Genomic DNA, 23,469 nt, shown 5'->3' on the forward strand with positions numbered 1-23,469 from the left:
CTCTATGTTGGAGGAACTCCCTGTTAAAAAACTCCATGTTGGTGAAACTTCTGGGGTTGACTACGAACCCGTGTCGAAGTGTTGAGTGGCACTTCGCCCACATATCGCGGGTTCAGGCCAGAGCAAGGTGAAGGCATAGCCAGCGTTCTGTGCGACGCGCCTGCGCTTTCGCTCCCAAGGAAGGAAGGCGCAGTTATTAGAGAGCAAGGTGTTTATTGCACAAGAAGCGGATTTACGCAACACTGAGCTTGCCCCCCAGACTTCCGTATACAACCCGTAGCCCAGCCGCAGCACCCGAAAGTGGGACCGCGGAGCTGCGCGCGGAATGGAAAGACTACATTCGCGCGTGACGGCATAGCCAAGGGCGATAGCATGACGGCCGGCCGGCCAACCAATGGGTTGGATCGCGCGCGACACAACACGAGGGAGGATGTGGAATGCGCGGAGCACATCATGACGACGCAGGTCGCACGTCGATGGCCCATCGCGTGTCGTTATCGGCAATGGCAGGCGATGATGGAGAACCAGCCAAACCAGGCTCTTCCTGATCCGGAGCGTGTGAGCACCGCACTCGCGGGCGACAGGACTCCGGAGGCTCGGGCCCGGGCTCAAGCGTACGTACTAGGTGCGCAAGATTACACCACCTGCGCTCTTTGTCCCCCAGCAAAGGCTCGGGCACCCGGGAGGCGAAATCTACGCACCTTTCTGCTGCCCGAGCCGGTGGCGATCTCTCCGTTCATTTCCCGCTCGCGTCCTCTAGCCGAAACAACGCCCGCCAACTGTCACTCGGAGTGACTCAATGGGGATGCCAGGTCGAAGCGGGAAGAACGGAAGAGAGGGGGATGTACAGCAGTTCTCGAGATTCCCTTGGAAAGGAGGATAAGCAGCATCTGCCCACCTTCCTCTCGCGGACACCTCATTGGAGGGGGGGGGGGGGAAGTCTCTCTAACGAGCAAACAGCAGCAGCGTGCGCTCATTCCGATCGCTCAAGCAGCCCAATCCCCACAAACTCCATGTTGGAAACAGCATGTTGGAGAAACTAAATGTTGGAAAAACTGCATGTTGGAGAAAATACATGTTAGACAAACAGAGAGAAAAACTATTTTGCAAGTGAGTTTTAAACCCTGCTGGCTCCCTGGGCATCTGCATGGTCTGGCACTGCATGAAGTAGGAAATTTCATGTTGGAGAAAGTGTAGGAGAAACTCCATGTTGGAAACACCATGTCGAAGAACTCCATGTTGGGGACCCTCCATTTTAGAAAGATTCGATGTTGGGAACTCCATGTTGAGAAAACTCCATGATGAAAAGTCCATATTAAAAATTCGATGTTGGAAACGCCATGCTGGGGAAACTTTCTGAGAAACTCTGCTTTATAGACTCCCTGCTTTAGAAAATGTTAGAGAAACTCTATGTTGGAGAAACTCCATGTTGAAGAAACTCCATGTTGGAAACCCCATTTTGAAGTAACTCCATGTTGGAAACACCATTGTGGAGAAACTCGATGTTGAAACTCCATGTCGAAAACTATGTCGGAAAAACTCCATGCTGGAGAAACTCCTTGTTGAGAAAATTGTTGGAAAGTCAATATTGGAAACTCGATGTTGGAAACTCTATGCTGGGGAAACTTTCTGATGGAGAAACTTCCTGTTTTAGACTCCCTGTTTTAGAAAATGTTAGAGAAACTCTATGTTGGAGAAACTCCCTGTTGGACAAACTTCATGTTGAAGAAAATCCATGTTGGAAAACTCATTTTGTAGTAACTCCGAGTTGGAATAACTCGATGTTGGAAACACCATTACGGAGAAACTCCATGTTTGAAACTCCATATTGGAAACTCCATGTTGGAGACTGCATGTTGGAGAAACTCTATGTTGGAGAAACTCTATGTTGGAGAAACCCCATGTTGGAGAAACCCCATGTTAGAGAAACTCCATGCTGGGGAAACTCCATGTTGGAAAATTCATTTTAGAGAAGCCCAGTGTTGGAGGAACTCCATTCTAGACATACTCCATGTTGGAGAACTTCATGTTCGGAACAACATGTTGGAGAAACTGTGTTGGCGTAACTTCATGTTGGGAACACCATGATTGAGAATCTCTATGTTGGAAACTCAATGTTGCGAAAACTTCCAGTTGGAGAAATTCAATGCTGGAGAAAGTCTGTTGGAAACTCCATGTTGGAAACTCAATGTTGGAAAACCTGTTGGAAACTCCATGTTATAGAAACTCTTGGATGGAGAAGCTCCTTGTTGGAAACTCCACTTTGAAAAGCTTTATGTTGAAAAACTTCATGATGAAAAAACTTCATGTTGAAGAAACTCCATGTTGGAGAAACTCCATGTTGGAGATACTCCTTGTTGGAGAAACTACATGTTGGAGAAAATCCAGGTTTGAAACTGTTGGAGAAACTCTATATTGGAAGCTCCTTGTTGGAGCAAATCCATGTTAAAACTCCATGTGGGAAAATGCGTGTTAGAAACTTCATATTGAAGAAACTCCCTGTTAGAGAATCTCCATATTGAAAAGTACATGTTGGAGAGACTCCATGTTGGAAACTTCATAATGGGGAAGCTCCATTTTGGAAACTCTATGTTGGAAGCTCCATGTTGGAAACTCCCATGTTGGAGAAAGTATGTTGGAAACTTCATGTTGGAAGCTCCATGTTCAAAACTCCATGCCGAGCAACTACATGTTGGAGAAACTCTATGTGTGATATACAGGCAGAAAAACTTTTTCGCAAATGAGTTTTAGATCCTGCTGGGACCCTGGGCCACTGCACAGTCCTGCACTGCATCAAGTTGGAAACTTCACGTTGGACAAACTGTATGTTGGAAGCTCAATGTTGGAGAAACTCCTTGTTTGGAATTTCATTTTGGAGAACCTCTATGTTGGAAAAACTCCATGTTGGAAACTCCATGTTAACAACTTCTTTTTGAAAAAACTACATTGGAGAAACACAATGTGGGAAACTATGTTATAGAAAATCCATGTTGGAAACTCCTTGTTGGAGAAACTCCATGTTGAAAACTCCATTTTGGAAGCTTCATGTTGGAAAAACTTCATGTTGGAAAAACTCCACGATGGAGAAACTCGATGTTGGAGAAACTGCATGTTGGAAACTATCTTGGAGAAACTCCATGTTGGAAACTCCTTGGAGAAAATCCTTGTTGAGAACTCCATGTCGAAAACTACATGTTAGAAACTCCATATTGAAGAAAATCTATTTTAGAGAAACTTCATGTTGGAGAGGCTCCATATTGGAGAAACTCCATACTGGAAGCTCCATGTTGGAGGAATTCCACGTTGGACAGACAGACAGAAAAACTATTTCGCTAGTGAATTTTAGACCCTGCTGAGTCCCTGGGCCACTGCGCGGTCCCGCACTGCATCAAGTTGGAAACTTCATTTTGGACAAACTGTATGTTGGAGAAACTCCATGTTGGGACCTTCATGTTGGAGAAATTCTATATTCGAAAAACTCCATGTTGGAAACTCCATGTTAGAAACTCCATGTTAAAAACTTCATGTTCAATAAACTGATTGTTGGAGAAACTCCATGTTGGAGAACCTCGATGTTGGAGAAATTGCATGTTGGAAACTCCTTTTTGGAGAAATTTCATGTTGAAAATTTTATGTTGGAAACACCATGTTGAAAACTGCATGTTGGAGAAATTTCATGTTGGTGAAACTCCATGTTGGAAACTCCACGTTGGAAAGTATGTTCGATGATGCATGCCGGAAATTCAACATAGGAGAAGCTCCATGTTGGAGAGACTCCATTTTGGACAGATAGCCAGAAAAACTATTTCGCGTGTGAGTTTTAGACCCTGCGGGCTCCCTGGGCCACTGATGGTTCCGCACTTCGTTAAGTTGGAAACTTCATATTGGACGAACTGTATGTTAAAGAAACTCCATGTTGGAAACTCCAAGTTGGAGAAACTCGATGTTGGGAACTTCATGTTGGAGAAACTCCATGTAACAAGAACTCCACGTTGGAAGCTCCATGTTGGAAACTCCATGTTGGAGAAACTTCATGTTGCACAGACAGACAGAAAAATTATTTCGCAAGAGAATTTTAGACCCTGCTGGGTCCCTGGGCCACTGCGCGGTCACGCACTGCATCAAGCTGGAAATTTCATGTTGGACGAACTGTATGTTGGAGAAACTCCATGTTGCGACCTTCATGTTGGAGAAACTCCACATTGGAAAAACTCTATGGTGGAAACTCCATTTTAGAAACCATGTTAAAAACTTCATGTTGAAAAACCTGCATGTTGGAGAAACTCCATGTCGTTTAATCTCTATGTTAGGAATACGCCATGTTGGAGAACCTCGATGTTGGAGAAACGGCATGTTGGAAACTCCTTTTTGGAGAAATTCCATGTTGCAAATTTTATGTTGGAAACGCCATGTTGGAAACTCCATGTTGGAGAAACTTCATGTTGGTGAAACTCCATGTTGGAAACTCCACGTCGGAAATTATGTTGGAAGCTACATGTTGCAAATTTCATGTAGAAGAAACTACATGTTGGAGAAACTCCATTTTGGACAGATAGCCAGAAAAACTATTTCTCATGTCAGTTTTAGACCCTGCTGGGTCCCTGGGCCACTGATGGTTCCGCACTGCATTAAGTTGGAAACTTCATATTGGACAAACTGTATGTTGGAGAAACTCCGTGTTGGAAACTTCATTTTAGAGAAAGTCTATGTTGAGAGCTTCATGTTGGAGAAGCTCTATGTTGAAAAAACTCCATGTTGGAAACTCCATGAAGAAACTCCATTTTAAAAGTTGAAAAACTGCATGTTGAAGTAACATCATGTTCGAGATACTATATGTTGGAGAAACTCGATGTTGGAGAAACTCCAGGTTAAAAACTGGTGGATAAACTCGGTGTTGGAAACACCTTTTTGGAGAAACTCTATGTTTAAAATTTCATGTTGGAAGCTCCATGTTTAAAACTCCATGTTGGAGCAACTTCATGTTGAAAAAACTCTATGTTGGAGAAACTTCCTGTTGGAGAAACGTCGTGTTGGTGGAAGTCCATGTTGGAAACTTTATGTTGGAAGCTGCGTGTTTGAAAGTTCATGTAGGAGAAACTCCATGTTAGACAGACTAAAAAGTAGTTCGCATATGAGTTTTAGACCATACTGGGTCCCTGGGCCACCGCGCGGCCCTATACTGCATCAAGTTGGAAACTTCATGTTGGACAAAATGTATATTGGAGAAACTCCTTGTTGGAAACTTCATGTTGGAGAAACTCCTTGTTGGGAACTCCGCTTGTTGAGAAAACTCTGTTGGGAACTCCATGCTGGAGAAACTGCTTGCTGGAGAAACTTCCTGTTGGAGAGACTTCCTGTTGGTCAAACGGTTAGAGAAACTCCATTGTGGAGAAATTCCGTGTTGGAAACTCCATGTTTGAAACTTCATGTGTTGAACTCTCTATGTTGGGAAAACTTCATGTTGAGAACTCCATGTCGGGAAAGTTCATGTTGGAAAGTCTATGTTGAAAACTCCGTGTTGGAAACTCCATGTTGGAGGAACTCCCTGTTGGAGAAACTTCCTGTTGTGAAGACTCCCTGATGGAGAAGCTGTTAGAGAAACTCGATGTTGGAGAGTCTACATGTCGGAGAGACTGCATGTTGGAAATTCCGTAACTCCAATTTGGAAACTCCGTTGTGGAGAAACTCCATGTTGGGAACTTCATGTTGGAAAAACTCGAAGTTGGAGAAACTCCATGTTGGAAACTCGATGTTAGAAACTCCTTGTGGTGGAAACTGCATGTTGAAAACTCAATGTTGGAAACTCCATGTTAGAAACTCCATGTTGGTGAAACTATGTTGGAGAAAATCCATGTTGGAGATCCTATGTTGGAGAAACACCATGTTGGAGAAACTCCATGTTGGAGACAGCATGTTGGAGAAACTCCATGTTGGAGAATTTTCACGCTGGAGAAACTCCATGTTGTAAGCTCCATGTTAAAAATACTCCATGTTGGAGTGTAAAAGAACTTCTATTTGGGCTAGATGGTTCATTTCGATCCAGAAAGGAAAAGCAGTTGTGCCGTAAAACACACTCAGTTGAAGAACGACTTAGAACAAGCGCACTCCTCCTCCTCCTCGCATTGCACGCCACTGCCGCAACTGACAGTCCGCGACGGCAGCGCCTTCCGCTCGTCTCGTTCGGGCCCAGTGGTGTGGTGTGAGCACGCAGGAATCACGCGGTAAGCGGCGAACAACGCACTGCCAGCGCGCATCCAAACCGTGTTCACTACGAAGCTTGCGGCTTGCGTCCCGTTCGTTCGGCGCAGAAGCTATGCTGACGTTCATTTCATCGGGTTTGTGGAGAGCGATGTGCCGACAAACTACTACTGCAACTTTAGTCCTGCGCGTTTCGGCAAGGCGCCTGACAGCGCTTCTACGTGGCTTACCTCTCCGCGCGTCATTTTTACTGTACGTAGCAGAGCGATTTGTTTAACGAAAAGGCGTCGCGCTGAACGGGCGGTGAAGTTCCGCGTAGTCCCTAGCAGTGCTGCCTCACGCTTCAGAGCGAGTTGTTTAACGGAAAGGCGTCGCGCTGAACGGGCGGTGACGTTCCGCGTACTCCCACTCCTAAAGGGAATCTGAAACGGTTTTCAAATCGCATGAAACGCTGTGATTGGGAAGAAAGGACGTTGAAAATCATGTGTGTAATTTTTTTCCCGATTCTATCCGCAAACAGAGCTGCAATCGCTTCTTAAAAACCCGCCGCCGGCACGCCCTCGTCGCCTCCGGAAGCGCCGGGTGGGGGGACTCCGGAAAACTGGCAGAAGTGACGCCATTCACGGAGAATAGGCCGGCCGTGTGGCTGCGCTTGCTTCGCTGCGGCCCGCGCTTTGGCGAACCACAGATAATCTTCTGCCAGTGCCGTTTACTCCCTCTCGTTCGGGCGTTCCGTGTAATGCTTGAAGCCTGTATATAAACCAGTTTGGCATGGTACTTTTTTCGAACAGCGCTCAGCAAGCAGCTTGGTAGAATCCGTTGGTGGTTCTCCCACAGCCTCTTACATGTTAACCAAACAATCTGATGGTACGCAGCATGCCGAAACTGCCTGCACAAAATATGTGCATCAACATTTCTTTTTTCGTTATATTACTTTCTTACCTGTTTGTAAACTCTTTGCCTTTTCCAGCTGGTTCATATCCATGCTGAGCTAAGGCCACTTCCAGCACTGTCTTTGAGGCACACAGTCTTCAACTTCAGTAGAGTCAGTTTTTGGGCTAATTGGTAATATTGATTCACGTTCATACTATTCCAGCGCAACGGCACATAGCCAAAGAAAGGAAGACGGAAAAGAAGAAGGACGAACACAGCGCTGTGTTCGTCCTTAATCTTAAGCAATTCTCTTAATCTTTTCTTCAGCGCGCGGCACATGCCGCTGCACCTAACTGAACAAAAAACCGTTTATATCAACCTAGTATACTTGAGCAATGCAAACATTTGCATTCATGAGCGCTTGGTCATGGCTGACGATCGACAATGGCATCAGAATTCATGCAAATCTGTCCTTGAGTCAGAACGGCAAAGTTGTCGAGCCGCGGTACGCATATATCTGCCATAAGTAATTCGGCTGGTTACCTCGATACGCAACAACAGCAACTATATATATCTCGCAGCACACTAGTTTTGATGAGCAGCACTGAGAGCTCCGAAACGCAGCCATAATTATTGTTCAAAAGCGTGTTCAGCATGCAAAAAAACAACAACAACAACGCACGGGGGTAAGTGCAGAAGTTTCATGGTTGAACAGTAGCCCGAACATGCGACAGGAGGACAGCGCACACGGGAGCTTCCTCCCGGTCTCCTCATCTTTTCGCACTGCAGTACAGCAGTGCAACCACTCCAACTCATCCAGTTTGGCATTCATTTGTAGTTCTAAAAGGCCTTCGGGAGTAATTAGGCAAGTAACTATAAATAAATCAACAAACAAATGCTTTACCCCGTGCGTCTCGTGTAAGCATGCCGGTGATCTGAACTACATCACGATTGCAGGAGTTACAAGAAGTTGGTGAAGAGAAAAAGAAACAGCGAAAAAAGATGCAGGAACAGGAGAAGACACACACAGACTGTCATCGGAAAAAAGATGGTGGCCAGGGTTTTATGCAGCAGCGGTACACGACAACGTTTCAGCGCAATTTACTTTCTTTTTTTGCCACTTGCACCTACACAAAAAATATGCGCGTGCATGCACCTATGCAAAACATACGTATCACTCGAGATTTGGTTTTCGTGTTACCCTGGTAGGACGTGAAAGGCCCATACTGGGTTAACGAAATTTCCGGCTTGCAGGCGCCGCCATGTCGCTTCTCTATTAGCATCTTATCAGGCGGTGGCACCTGTTTTCTCTTCTGTAGCCTGTAGTTCACAACGATTTCGGAATAGGTTATAGCGCGCGCTCGTCCAGGTTCCGACAGTGCGGCGGTTCCACGGTTATCCGGAAGCAGAGAATATGGGAATGCGCCGACTACCCCGGAGTCGACGAGGATATTGATAGCACAGAAAGCTGGGAAGCCCTGCTGGCAGCAAAGAACCCGCTCGGCAAAAACAAGCCGATCCGCCTGGCGGCTGATTCCGCGAAGAGATAAAATCTCTTTGCTTGCCTTTATTCACGGAGGCTCCGGCCCCTGCCCTCCCCGCCTGCGTGCCGGGGGCAGTGAGTAATAAAGGGTCTCCATTTCCGGTGGAAATAAAAGTTGTCATCCACTCATCTATCCACTCGAGATTTCCAACACGTGAAGATGTCGCGACTTGACTTTCGCTGCCGGCGCACTCCGCGGCGTCGTTGGTTCCGCCGTTTTCTGAAGCTGCTGATGGCTCGAACATGCATGGCGAAAGTCCAAACTGTTCAATACTGCTTGAATTATCCATAATTTCCAAAACGTAGTCCGTAAAAGCCAGCTGAAGCAACGCGCTACGCAGCAACGCCGTCAATGCCGGCCGGAGATCCCCGTGGATAATGTCATGGCGGTCCCGACCAATCGCGGGCAAGAGCGGCGTTCGCTCGGCGCCCTGAGGCGATGGGGCGCGTTTTATTCTAAAAAACAACTATTCGCGCTTATTTCTGCTCTTTTTGAAGGAGATATTCTTTTTCAGTGGACTAAAAGCTATAAAATGACGCTGAGAACTCATTTTTTTCGAAAAGTGCTTCAGCTTCCCTTTAAAGGCACGGCTTAAGCATCCTCTAATTTTCTATTTTGTTTAGTGGAAAGAAAATGGCAAAGTAACCGCCTGACATATCTCGATGAACACCCGAACCGCGCCGTAAAGGAAGAGATAAAGGAGGAAGAGAAAGAAGATAAAACTTAAAACTGCAAGTTGGATTGGACTACTGATCCGGAGTTCCCGGGTTCGAACCCGACCGCGGCGGCTGCGTTTTTATGGAGGAAAAACGCTAAGGCGCCCGTGTGCTGTGCGATGTCAGTGCACGTTAAAGATCCCCAGGTGGTCGAAATTATTCCGGAGCCCTCCACTACGGACCTATTTGTTCCTTTCTTCTTTCGCTCCCTCCTTTATCCCTTCCCTTACGGCGCGGTTCAGGTGTCCAACGATATATGAGACAGATACTGCGCCATTTCCTTTCCCTAAAAAACAATTATTATTATTATTATTATTAAGTTGGATTTTGAGGAAAGGCGCGGCGCTGCGCATCGGCGGATCACCTGTGGCTCGGTGTTACTAGTGGCGCATGCGCAGTAGTGACTAGGGAGCGAGAGAGAGAGAGAGAAATATCCGCGGAGAGGAGCACGTTGTGACGTCATGTGCCTCCTCAGAGTACCACCACGGCGAAATCGCAAATTCGCGGCCAGTAAAGCTTTCCCTTTATTAGAAGTTGATTTAGCGACAGTTCTTAGGAACCTACATGTAATGAAATAAATCTGAATATAAAAAAACAGAAAAAATAAAGAAAAACAAAGACAAAAAAATTTAGACAAAAACAGAGGGCGCTTAAGCTTCGTCTCTAAGAGCGGGACGCGACACCGTGTTGCAGCGTTGCTAAGGGGTCAACGGAACCCCATCGGTCCGTTTGGCGGGATTCCTTGCCCGTTGGGCAATTTAAGGAAAGGAAAATTCACCACCGCGTGGCAGAGTAGATAGAGCGCTCGGCTACTGATCCGAAGTTCTCGGGTTCGAACCCGAAAGCGGCGGCCACAGTTCGATGGAGGGGAAACGGCAAAACGCTCATGTGCTGTGCGATGTCAGTGCCCGTTAAAGAACTCCAGGTGGTCGAAATTATTATGGAGCCGTCCACTACGGCACCTGTTTCTTCCTTTCTTCTTTTACTCCCTGGTTTATTTCCTTCGTTAAGGCGCAGTTCAGGTGTCCGCCGAGATGTGATACTGTGTCATTTCCTTTCCTCAAAACCAATCTTCCCTTACGGCGCGGTTCAGGTGTCCAAAGATATATGAGACAGATACTGCGCCATTTCCTTTCCCCAAAAAAAACAATTATTATTATTAAATAGCGCTTTACCCGCCGCGGTAGCTGAGTGGTTAAACCGCTCGGCTATTGATAATAATAATATTAATGATAATGATAATAATTATAAAAATAATAAATGGTTTTGGGGAAAGGAAATGACTCAGTATCTGTCTCATATATCGTTGGAAACCTGAACCGTGCCGTAAGAGAAGGGATAGAGGAGGAAGTGAAAGAAAGGAAGAAAGAGGTGCCGTAGTGGAGGGATCCGGAATAATTTCGACCAACTGGTGATATTTAACGTGCACTGGCATCGCACAGCACACGGGCGCCTTAGCGTATTGCCTCCATAAAAACGCGGCCGCCGGGGTCGGGTTCGAACCCGGGAACTCCGGAGCCGAGTGCTCTAACCACTGAGCCTCCGCTGCGGGTGGCTGCTGATCCGGAGTTCCCACTTTCGAATCCGACCGCGGCGGCTGCGTTGTTATGGAGGCAAAACGCTAAGGCGCCCGTGTGCTGTGCGCTGTCATTACACGTTAAAGATCTCCATTTGGTCGAAATTATTCCAGAGCCCTCCTCTACGGCACCTCTTTCTCCCTTTCTTCTTTCACTCCCTTCTTTATTCTTTCCCTTACGGCGTGGTTCAGGTGTCCTGCGATATATGAGACAGATACTGCGCCATTTGTCCCCCCCCCCCAAAAAAAAAAATTATTTTTATTACTATTATTAATAGCACGTATCTCGGTGGATACCCTAACCGCGCCGTTTGGGAAGGAAAATGAAATGAAAATTGGTTTCGAGGAAATCAAAATGACGCCTGCCTCGCATACCTCGGTGGACACTTGAATTGCACCGTAAGGGAAGGAATACTTCCTACGCGCGGTGACGACTAACAAGAACTACTACTACGAAACCGATGGATTTTTGGCCGAACGTGTATACGCTGTCGCGTAAAACAAATGAAAACTGAAGGTAGAATGAGGCCAGAGAAAGGCTTTTGTATTTGAGCTCTTAAGCAGACATAAGTGGAATTAAGCCTCTCATTATTTTGCTTTTCACTACAAACTTCCTCCCTTTCCTCACGTCGTGGTTAAGGAGTGCATCGATTTGTGAGGCAGTTACTACGCCTTTCCTTTCCTCTGAAATGACAGTCACAACGGAGACACACCCGCTGCGGTGGCTTTGTGGTTAGAGCCCTCGGCTACTGATCCGGAGTTCCCGGGTTCGATCCAGACCACGGTGGCTGCGTATTTATGGAGGCAAAACGCTAAGACGCCCGTGTGCTGTGCGATTTCAGTGTACGTTAAAGATCCCCGAGTGGTCGAAATTATTCCAGAGCCCTCTACTACGGCACCTCTTTGTTCCTTTCTTCTTTCACTCCTGTTATCCCTTTCCTTACGGCGCGGTTCACGTGTCTATTGATATATGAGACAGATACTGCGCAATTTCCTTTCCCCAAACACAAATTATTATTATTATTATTATTATTATTATTATTATTATTATTATTATTATTATTATTATTATTATTATTATTATTATTATTATTAACGGTGACGAACAACAGCCAATTTAGGAAGCAGCGTCACTGCACCCCATATGTGATCTCTTCACGCGGAGGAGGGGAGGCCTCCTAGCGACTCCGCGCGGTTTATCCAGCGGGCAAGGCGTCACCCTGAACTTGAACTTGATTTTTGGGGAAATGAAATGGCGCACTGTCTCATATATCGGCGGATACATGAACCGCGCTGTAAGGGAAGGGATAAAGGAAGGAGTGAAAAAAGAAAGGAAGAAAAAGGCGCCGCAGTGGATGGCTCCGGAATAATTTCGAACACCGGGGGATCTTTAATGTGCACTGACATCACAAAGCACACGGGCCGTCTTAGCGTTTCCCCTCCATCAAAACGCTGAACTGGCAATGGAGTTCTGTGGACTCTCTGGCAGCGCTGCAAAACCCTGCCGCGTTCCACTTGTAAGGCGAAGCTTAAGCGTCCTCCAAACTTTTGTAGCTTAAGTTCGCAACCTGAAGCATGGCTGCCCGGAGGACACGGCCATGGTATCACAATCCACTCATTATATTTAAGCTGAAAATGACTTGTGGCACGATGCTAGAACTGCCCCAGCACAGTTAACAGATGTGGCCTTGAGTCAAAAACACACACCTGTAATTCGGTCCAACTGCAGGTTGCGTTCGTATCTCAACGAAACAAAACCAGCGTCAGAGCTCCAGCTAGGCTTCCAGTTCGTGCCCACGCCTGTCACCAAGATAAGATTGACCGGCAGTAAATTGCACACCTAGAATTTCAATTCTCGCAACGCACATTAATGTTAGCTCAATAGCCTGCGTGAAGGAGGGAAAAAGGATATTCTGGATAACTCACGGAAGTACACAGTATGTAGGCACAGGCACATATCTCCCCTATCGCGCATAGTATTCTACAGCACCAGCCACGTCCCGAAAATGCGCCTTGTCTGGACAGTTGGTCAAGTGTGACTTGTCCTACCAATGAGTGCGTTCATGCGAAAGTCCACAGTTTTAACTCTGAGCGTCACAGGAAGGCAGTCTCAACCAAGAGGAGGTTAAGGTCATCCTACTCACTTATTCACCCATCCTATACTCCAACATTACCGACTGCTCCGCAGATCATACTCACCCCTTACAAAGATCTTCGTCGAGAGGAGGTGGCCTCCTAGCTGGCTCCAAATCCAGACTAACACTTTGCCCCATCAATTACCTAGGGACACATTTAACCCAACGCGCTACCCTGCGAATGGCCCTTTTTGTGGCGCTCATGCCACCGCCTGCCACGTCGCATGAGAATGCCCCAACCTCCCTCAGTGCCTCCCAAACCTTGCCCCTCCCTGTCCGAGTGGGAAGCCGCCCTTTCTAGCACGGCCCTGGACGGCCAACGTGACCTGGTCGCCCGAACCATCTGGATAGCTACGGCAGATTGGGCCCTGGACTAAGGGTTTCACCTCCACGTGAGGTGGCGTAATCTAATCCTTCTAGCTTCGGTTGATTTATTCGAAGCCAGGCTGATATTTTTTCATTTGAAATAAGAGTTACGAGACTCTTAGGTCGGCTTAGATTCGAGGATTTTGTCGTTGTATTCATAAAATACGACAACGCATAAAAACGAAAAAGATAGCACGCAGGTTGAACCCCCACGAAACGCTAAGAAACACGCCACTCTAGCCTTTATTATCTGCAGCCGATGTCGATAAAAGCGCACTAGCACTGGCTGCCATTTTCACTTCGTTTTTTCGATTTAAAGCATAAAAGTCATGTCTTATTATATCCATTTGTAAATGCCATAATCGACTTCTTTCTTATTTATAACGAAAATGCCGTGTAAACAAGTGGCGTGCCTCAAGCGGATTGTTCCTTCTGTATGTTTTTTTCTGTTTCTCAACATGAAATTCCAGCAACATTCACCGGTCCTGAAGACTGAGGCGCAAGCCTCGATAATGACCAGCCGCGGTGGCTCAGTGGTTAGGGCGCTCGGCTACTGATCCAGAGTTCCCGGGGTCGGACCCGACCGTGGCGGCTGCGTTTTTATGCAGAGCAAACCGTTAAGGCGCCCGTGTGCTGTGCGATGTCAGTGCACGTTAAAGATCCCCAGGTGGTCGAAATTATTCCGGAGCCCTCCACTACAGCACCTCTGTCTTCCTTTCTTCTTTTACTCCCTCCTTTATTCCTTCCCTTACGGCGCGGTTCAGGTGTCCAACTATATATGAGACAGATACTGCGCCATTTCCTTTCCCCAAAAAACCAATTATTATAAAGCCTCAATAATGTCTGCAATGGTCATTCAAAAATGTTCTCTCGCCTGGCCGCTATGCACTGAAATATTCTAAAATAATTTTTATAGTTTTCGCTAGTCCTCTGAGAATAGCACATATATCAATATTTAATAAAAGGAAGTTGCATCTTTTCTTCACTTCAGTTCTACCTACATTGACACCTCCTTGAAGAAATGTATTTTATTCCCCGCCAGTTCGATTTCTGCTCAGGCAGTGCTTTAAACATATGCTGCTCAGCTTACCCTTTTATTATTTTTCGGCTTTCTATTTATATATTTTAACAAACCTCGGGGCACGGATGATCTCCCAGCCTTATTTAACAGATTAAAGACGTGGTAGTTCTGGGCCTCCGCAACGTCGCCTAAAAAACCGCTTGCTCCACCTAAACATGGCTATGCCCCTGAAACGTTCCCTGAAAGTAAAAAAAATAGATCTAGAAAGGACGCACGGCTATGTTGTCGCATCCGTGCTCTTCATTAAGAACGCATTAAGGGCCTTAAAATCAATAAGTGCATTAAGTACATCATTAAGTGCACTGATACAGGTGCAAGTCCTGATGTTTGGCGAGTTGGAAAGGTGGTCCACATCATAAATCCGGTAGTACCGCTTCCCCATGTAATTACGCCTGATATCAGTTACCAGTATCCCATGCAAAATCTTAGAGCCCACTCTTTATTCCGAAATTTTCCACTTTCTTGATTCAAATTCGCTTTTTTTCACATGCACATCACGTCTTCGGAAAATATTGTCTTGTGAAACACAACTAATTACTTTTACGCATAAGCTACACCTAATCATCGACCAACGCTTCCTTGCGATTGCATTTTCTTAGATTTTGCCAAGGTATTCGGCAAAGTTTTTTCACTAACTACTACTCTTAAAGTTAGTGCAACATAACCTTGACCCCAAAACTATTACGTGGCTAGAACACTTCCTTTTTGATCTCAGTTTGTATCTTGTAACGGCCATACTTCATCCTGTAGCGCGGTCAACTCTGAAGTGCCTCAAGGCTCGATTTTGGGTTCCATTCTTTTCTTAATCAACGTTAATAAATTACCCCCGCCCGTTACTTCTAATATGTATTGGTTTTCCGATGACTACGTTGTGCTCCAAGGGATTACAATGACCACAATGTTAACACGTTACAAACTGATCTTAAAGCTATTTCGGAATGTTGCAGCCACTGGCCCATGTCACTTGAAATCAATGAACGTAACGTCTTGCGCGTATCTTGTAGCGATTCACGTCCAGCTGTTTGCCACCGAAATGACATTATACTTAAGTCAGTAACATCCTACCGCTACCTAGGCGTATACATATTGCCGCCAATATTTGCAGTGTTTGTTCGTTTTTCAAATCTGCCGCGACACCACCTTATCGCTTTGTTTGCGACGCAAGACGCGACTAGATTTATCTCGATTGATCGCAGCCAGGCAAAGCTGATTCTACGTTGTTCCGGAATGTTCTAGTAACTTTGCGGCCTTTATCTCGAATGTTCGCTATCAGCTTTAAATTGAGCACGGCCGACAGCGGCGGGCATTCTGTTCGACGACCGCCGAGCACGCTTGTCGCTTCGCCGCCGCCGAGTGATTCAGTCCATTTTGGGTGCAAGTCAGCCCAATAAACAGTTCTTTTAGACGACCCTTTCGTATGTCTCCATCGCTGCTTCGACTGCCGTCACCACTACGTGACATCTGGTGGAGGTGCTGGGTAAACTTCCATGTTCCGGACGCCCCCTTCAAGTCGTGAAGCCAGCCCTCAGCGCTTCGCACCCGGGGACGAGACAGCAGCACAGCGAGCCAGCCGACGTCTCCAGGGAGAGGAGCCTGAGTTCGGGAAACTGCCGGACCGCACCTGACAGCGAAAAGACGCTGCTACCAGCACTGCAACCTCGCCAAAGATGTCGACACCGATCATACTGCAGCAGCCGCGGGTGCCGCCAACTTTCAATGGATCCCTAGGCGAAGACCCTGAAGAATGGTTGGACCAATTTGAGCGCGTGGCGTCATTCAACAAGTGGGATGATGCGGCAAAGATTGGACACGTTTTTTTCTCATTGGATGGCTCCGCACGCACGTGGTACGAAAACTACGAGTCGTCCCTTACGACATGGGAGCTATTCAAGAGAGAACTATTGAAGGTATTCACCAGTGTCGTGAGGAAAGAAAGAGCCGAACGACTCCTCGAGTCCAGGATCCAGCTTCCGAATGAGCCCGTCCGCAGTTACGTCGAGGAGATGAAGCGCCTATTTCGCCGCGCCGATCCCGGGATGACCGAGGAAAAGAAAGTTCAGTTTTTAATGCGCGGCGTAAAAGAACAACTCTTTGCAAGCCTCGTCCGCCAGCCGCCAAAAACAGTCGAGGAGTTTATGCAAGAAGCCTGCACGATTGAGAATACCCTCGACGTTCGAGCTCGGCAGTACAATCGCCCTTCCTCTGCCTGTGCAATTCGTTCGGACACGCCGGCCACCACCAGCGACAGCTTGCGGGAAGTTATCCGCGAAATCGTCCGAGAGGAGCTACGCCGATTACTGCCATCTTCCCCACAGCCACAAGCAGCGACTCTGATGGATGTGGTACGGGAAGAAGTGCAACAGGCACTTGGCACCCCGACGGCCACAGAACCCCAGGCCATGACCTACGCCGCTGCAGTAAGTACTGCTCAGCCCCAGCGACAGCCCCCACGTCCTCCCCGAGATGAGCCAATCGTTCCACAACGCCGCCTCCCAGCCCCCGCCCGCCCAGCCTATGACCGACGCTCAAGCCCCAGGAAATGCGACGCCTGGAGGACTTCCGACAACCGGCCGTTGTGCTTCCATTGCGGTGAGGCCGGCCATATTCTTCGTCACTGCCCGTATCGACGTATCGGTCTTCGAGGATTTGCCGTTAACGCCCCACGACCACGCTTCGGACAACGTCCGCACGAAATCGACGAGTACCTGCGTCGAGAAGAGTACACGCCGAACCGCTTTTCGCGCTCACCATCGCCGATATGCTCGCTATGTATGTCGATGCCGAACATAAAACCTGGGATGTCATCCTGCCTTACGTCGTCTTCGCCTACAACACCGCAGTGCAGGAGACCACCCAGATGACGCCTTTTAGGCTCGTCCATGGCAGGGATGCCACGACCACGCTAGACGCCATGCTGCCCAACGTTACAGAAGAAGAGAACGTCGACGTTGCCGCCTACCTTCAACGCGCAGAAGAAGCTCGAAGGCTTGCCCGATTACGGATCAAAGATCAGCAGCGGTCCGACGCCAGACGCTACAACCTACGAAGACGCAACGCGGAATACAAGCCAGGAGACCAAGTCTGGGTGTGGACGCCCATTCGCCGCCGTGGATTGAGTGAAAAGCTTTTGCGCCGCTATTTCGGCCCGTACAAGGTTCTTCGTCGGCTGGGTGAACTGGATTATGAGGTCATTCCTGACGCAATGACTGCATCCCAGCGACGCCGCGTACGACCAGAAGTCGTCCATGTAGTCCGTATGAAGCCGTATTATGCCCGCTAAAGGCCGCTGCATTTCCATGCTCTATTTTCGCAAGATCTGTTTTTTTTCCTTACTAGTCGCATTATTGGTTTTAATGCATCGGGTCGATGCTTCTTTGAGAGGGGAGTAATGCCGCCAATATTTGCAGTGTTTGTTCGTTTTTCAAATCTGCCGCGACACCACCTTATCGCTTTGTTTGCGACGCAAGACGCGACTAGATTTATCTCGATTGATCGCAGCCAGGCAAAGCTGATTCTACGTTGTTCCGGAATGTTCTAGTAACTTTGCGGCCTTTATCTCGAATGTTCGCTATCAGCTTTAAATTGAGCACGGCCGACAGCGGCGGGCATTCTGTTCGACGACCGCCGAGCACGCTTGTCGCTTCGCCGCCGCCGAGTGATTCAGTCCATTTTGGGTGCAAGTCAGCCCAATAAACAGTTCTTTTAGACGACCCTTTCGTCTGTCTCCATCGCTGCTTCGACTGCCGTCACCACTACGTGACAATATTACGTCAGAACTAACATGGTCCCTTCATTGACCATATATATCTGAAGCCAATCGAATGTTCTGATATCTGCGACACTAATTTTTCTTCGGCCCCCGTATCTCTAAAATTGCTCCTTTACAAAACATTAGTCCACACTAAACATGAGTATGCCTTCTTTGTATGGGACCCGAGCTCTGCTAAGCTAACAAACTCACTCTAACATGTTCAGAATAATTCTAGTCGGTTCATTCTTTATAACTACAATCTGACTGCCAGTTTTTTGACCATTAAACGAACCTTAAGTTTGCCGTCACTTGCCTCTCACCGCTATAATTCTTGCCTTTGCCATTTTCACAAAATATACGTCCATAACGCTCACCTGCGCAATGAACTAATCTCTAATCCGTCCTATCGTTCTGCCCGCGTTGACCACTCTCACAAAGTTGGTATCATTTCTTGCCACACTAATTCCTGCTCCCATAGTTTTATCCACACACACCACAGGATTGGAACCGCACTCCCGGACTTTTCGCCGCCATTGAAGACCATCATTTTTTTTTAAAATATACTAGCTAACATTGTATGATTGGGAGCCTAACAGCTTGCATTTTTTACTTTTATGGCGTTGCTTGCTTTTGTTAATGTGTTATCTATTTACTCACTTCCCTCTGTAATGCCAAGCGGCCCTGAGGGTATTAATAAATGAAATGAAATTAAGCGGATGATGGATGTCATTGAGGAGGACTGTGATCATCGTCACCGCCCGTAACGTTTCAGACTTGATCAGTGTTACTGCGCACGCCGCGAGCGCTTTCATGCCGCAACTGCAAGCGCACCTGAAGTTGCTAAACGGTGATGCTTACGCCGCTCTGTCGCAAGTGCTATGTACCAAGTAGAACAAAGCACTGGAGGGAGCGGAGAAGCACTATTGAAGCTACAGGGCACGAAGCCGCTCTATTTCTGCCGTCTAGGTTTGCACCCGCTCAGAAAATCGGGACAGAAATCTTCTTGATCTGCTAGATGCCGTTCGGACTGAAAATCTCGGCTATAATGGAGTCTTAAATTCAGGAATCGGCTTCGCGGCGGTTTCTGCACATTGTCCCGAACAGGTGCGAAATAGCGGTCTCAGTTCGAACTTACCCGTCGCAATCGCGCTTAAGACTACATGTCCAACATTGTCGGACAAAAATTTTGAAACTTAGAATTGTGAGATACTGTCACGAAAATACTGAAGTTAATAATGCATTCTTAGGATACGTAGCAAAATCTTTGTTTAAAAGTTTTTCCATCGATCGCAACGAACAGTTAACGCGGCCTAAGAAAACCAATGGAGAGTGCTTTTGACGATAGCAAAAATGTTACTGGAAAAAAATGCAAAACTTCCGTCGGTTGATCTGCGGGTATATTGATTCTTAGAGCGAAATCTTACATTATATGAAAAAACCCCGCTAATAAGGGGTTTCCCGCTCAGAAATGATTTGCCCAGAATTGTTGGGTATGAAAGCACATGTTGTGGATGTTACTTTTGTAGCGCGACGTTTTAACTAGCGAGGCTCTTTTGCGCACGATCCAACTACCTTTGTCGTATTACTTTTTGTGAGCTGTTAGATGATGGTATTTTGCATTCTGGTCTAAACTCAACGCTCTCTATTCCCTTCCACACCCGCAGCTGAGCGTCAACAGCACCCTGGATGTGAGCATCGCCGACAACGCGGGCCTGCGCCTCGCCTTCAAGGTAACCTCACTCGCCTCATTCGGCCGGGATGCTTCGATGCCCAGTGCCTCTATTGTGGACAAGTGAAGGGCTACCGTTTTGGCTTTAAAATTGCTTTCGTGCCTTTGTGTTGGTACCGGCAAATAAACTTGAGTGCACTGTGCTTCATTTTCTCCATTAACCATTTGACGCAAAGACCTTCAAGACAAATACGCACAAAAAAACACACAGCGCCTTCTACTGCGTGTCTTCCTCGCGAAAGTTTTTATGTTGATCTAACATATCGCTCGGCAGAATTGCGCACAATTTTAGTGCTTTTTAGGCTGTCGCTCAGCAGGAAAAGTTTACGTGGCGTGAGCCGTTTACAAACGAGTTTTTACGGGGCATGCGGTGGTCCTGTCACTGCGAAAACGATAGTCTGGCTTGCCGCAGCTATATACCGCCGCCACTATCAATCCACCTCCTCCCTCCCCCAACTCCCCACCTTCAGCATATGCCATGCACCACCCACCCACCCACCCAACTTTGTCCTCCAGTATCGGCGCCCACCGCTAACCCATCTACCTCCGTCCTCAACAAAAGCCTACGCACAGTAGAAGCTCACACAGCATCGGAACGAAGTGGCAGCGCCATAGAATTCAAACACGCAGAGCGAAAATCAGATGCCCTACACTAGCACCAGCCATTTGCCTAACCTTCTTGCTAGCGGACACTTCGCTTAACACCACGCAACAACCCCCCCCCCCCCCCTCAGTGAACCGAAATTAATTGCCGCAACTTTCAGGCAACTGGATGCGACAAATTGGAAAAGCACCAAAGGAAAAAAAAACCTCCTAAAAATGCATCTTGGTTATGCAGATTATCGCATCAGACCACCTGAGCGTCTATCACTTGTTGATCCACAGCACAGGTCCTCCCAATAAATCTTTCTGAATTGAACCAGCGCTTCCCGGTTCTTTAGTTTCCTTTACCTCAAACGTTGCTTGAGGATTCTAGCTCCAGAGTCAAGGCATTTTAAATTGTCGCTTCTCCTCAACACATTCTGCTGTGAAAGTGTGTCAACTAATTTAAATATGGCTAATTGCGCGGCCGTTGCGAACTTACACAGGCGTTCCGGGTGTACATGACTAAGTACGAGGAGCGCTACGGCATGTACTCCATACCCGGCATGGAGCCCTGGACAATGGAGCAAGTCTTCTTAATCGCCTACACCCTGGTGAGGAAATCATGGATGATGCTTTCTTACCACGTTTTTCATGGCCTTTTGTACTATCTTACGCCGTGGTGCCATTGTTTTCTGAAAGAAGACAGGAAAGTTGATTTTCAATAGAACTGCATGCCCGAGAAAACCTGAATTAGGCATTATAGTCCTTTTTGCCTATGCTGCTCAGCTTTCTTACCATATATGTACAGAAGGCATAAATTAAAAAAAAAACCTGATAGTTGCTTTGTCAGCGCTTTCGTCGCATTCTAAGCACAAAATAGTAACAAATGAGCCCGGTAAGCGCGAAACTGCCATATCCAGGTGCTTCTGGCGGGTTATCCAAGATACTAAATCATTTATAGAATGCTGTTAAATAACATCAAACAATTATGTGCATTTTTTTGAAGGTACCAAATTATCTAGACATGAAATAATGCAAAATTCAACAATCATGGAGCTTTCCTGTGCAGTTCTTAGCGTCCCGTGCGAAAAGAATTCGGCGACCAGCACATGGAATGTCCGGGCCTCAGGGCACTGCCATTCGGCAAGGAGTCTGCGATGTCAGCGCCCACTGGAAAATCCTAGATGGTTGTAATTAATCCGGAACCCTCCACTAGGAAATTTCTTTCAGCAATCTATAACACTCTTCATACATTACTTGGTGACTCAGTTCAGAGGTCCACAAAGAGTGGCACCAACGCTGGCCCTTCCCGTTCCTGACAAAGCATCCAAATTTTGCGTGTGCGAACGTACGTTACTGCATTGTTTACTTCTCACCCGTTTCTCACATTTCTTCTCACTTCCACTGGGTTGCCAGGCCTCGATGCGAGGTATCGAAAAAGTGCTCCATGTACTTCTACCTGCGCCCCCGAGACCAGATACCAAACCGCTTCCGGTAAGTCCCCATTCGTGGCTGATGGACTGTCGTCAGAGGGCTAGCAGTTCGCTCTCAGAAGCACTTCACAATGCTAATCCTGTTAATCACCACCATTGGTACTCATCGATCAATTAACGCAGCCGCCAACTGGCGTCACAGCGGGCTTTTGCACCTTCAATCGCGTCGTCCAGCTATTGCGTGCCCACTGCATTGTTGATAAAGATACGGCTACGCCACCGTCACCGCCCTATTCCTTCCAGTTTTGTTGAAGGCTAAAGATAGATCCGTAGTTGACAAAGTACACAAAAAGGAAAGCACGACAAGTGGTTCAACGTCTCGTTCCCAGTGCACAGGGAGCAACTGCTCACCTTCCGAAACTGGCGCCATGAGTCTTTCAAGGAGTTTATTACAACTAGATAATTGAAGAGCTCAGCGCCTTGCGGTCGCCAGCACGCCGCATTGCGCTCTGGTGGCAGTGAGCTAGTGTAGTTTATAGTTTCGTTTGCTCTGAAAAAGCAATATGATCATATAATCTGTATACATGACTGTCAACCTTTATATAAATATGTGATATCTGTATAGTATCCAATGAAAAGTCAGACCAAGCCTCCGTTCATTACGCACTTCCTTGGCCATGAACAACTTCGACGTCAACCACTTAGCCGCCAGATGTGCCACGCCGGAGACGATAGTGGAAATGTCATAGCACTTCATATTCTTAAAGGTCTCTTTTGAGCTGTAAAAGCTCGGGTCCTTAAATTGTTCGCAGGCTCTTTTTTGTCATCCATGCCCAAAAATATGTCCCGTTGTCGCGGAACGCTACCGTCAGTGCTCGCCGTGCTTACAGTAGATTTCCGCCGACACCCTCTTGTTTCGGTTAAGAAAAGTCCAGGAAGAGATAGCTCTTCGTACGGACAGTCGGCCATACTACAAACAGAATACTTCGAATCTGTTCGCAGAGTGCGTTTCCTCTTAGCTGCGCGCAGTAACGTTTGCGTGTATTTGCACCTCTCCCACGCACTACCTTCCCCACCGGCCGGCTTCTTTTCCGCAGGACCATCATACCGCTGAAGAATTCTGAGCGGTTCGCAGCTATCTTCGGCTGCAAGACGGGCAGCATCATGAACCCGGGCCAGAAGTGCATCGTCTGGTAGCCACCGCCAGCCGTCCATCCTCTCCGCGCATCAGCCGAGAAATGTGTGTGGAGCGCAAAAAAGCAAGGATTTTCCGACGCCCTCAAGCACGGGTTAAGTCAAAATGCGCCATAAAGTTCTGATGTCGCGTCTGTCGTTCTGCACTCGTGTACTGCATGTTCACCGCAAAATGTTCCCACTTCCTGATCGTCTGAAATTCGAGCTCAGCAGACATTAGTTTTACAAGCAGCGCATTATGGTAAGAATTCTGCAAATTAGATTAAATTACAGGAGAATAAAAGTACT

At 47.2% G+C, this 23,469-nt stretch overlaps 1 protein-coding gene across 1 annotated transcript in view; it reads left to right on the top strand.

The window, feature by feature from the left end:
• LOC144109839 (uncharacterized) overlaps window positions 1-23,184 on the top strand; it is a 56,293-nt gene extending 33,109 nt beyond the window's left edge. Inside the window, exons 3-6 of the mRNA XM_077642620.1 lie at window positions 19,905-19,970; window positions 21,058-21,165; window positions 21,971-22,048; window positions 23,085-23,184. Coding sequence (XP_077498746.1) covers window positions 19,905-19,970; window positions 21,058-21,165; window positions 21,971-22,048; window positions 23,085-23,111 — 279 coding nt within the window. The 3' untranslated portion in view covers window positions 23,112-23,184. The remainder of the gene's footprint in view (window positions 1-19,904; window positions 19,971-21,057; window positions 21,166-21,970; window positions 22,049-23,084) is intronic.
• Window positions 23,185-23,469: the final 285 nt, after the last annotated feature.

The sequence above is a fragment of the Amblyomma americanum genome, chromosome 11 (genome assembly GCF_052857255.1).
Source record: "Amblyomma americanum isolate KBUSLIRL-KWMA chromosome 11, ASM5285725v1, whole genome shotgun sequence".
NCBI classification, from domain to species: Eukaryota; Metazoa; Arthropoda; class Arachnida; order Ixodida; family Ixodidae; genus Amblyomma; species Amblyomma americanum.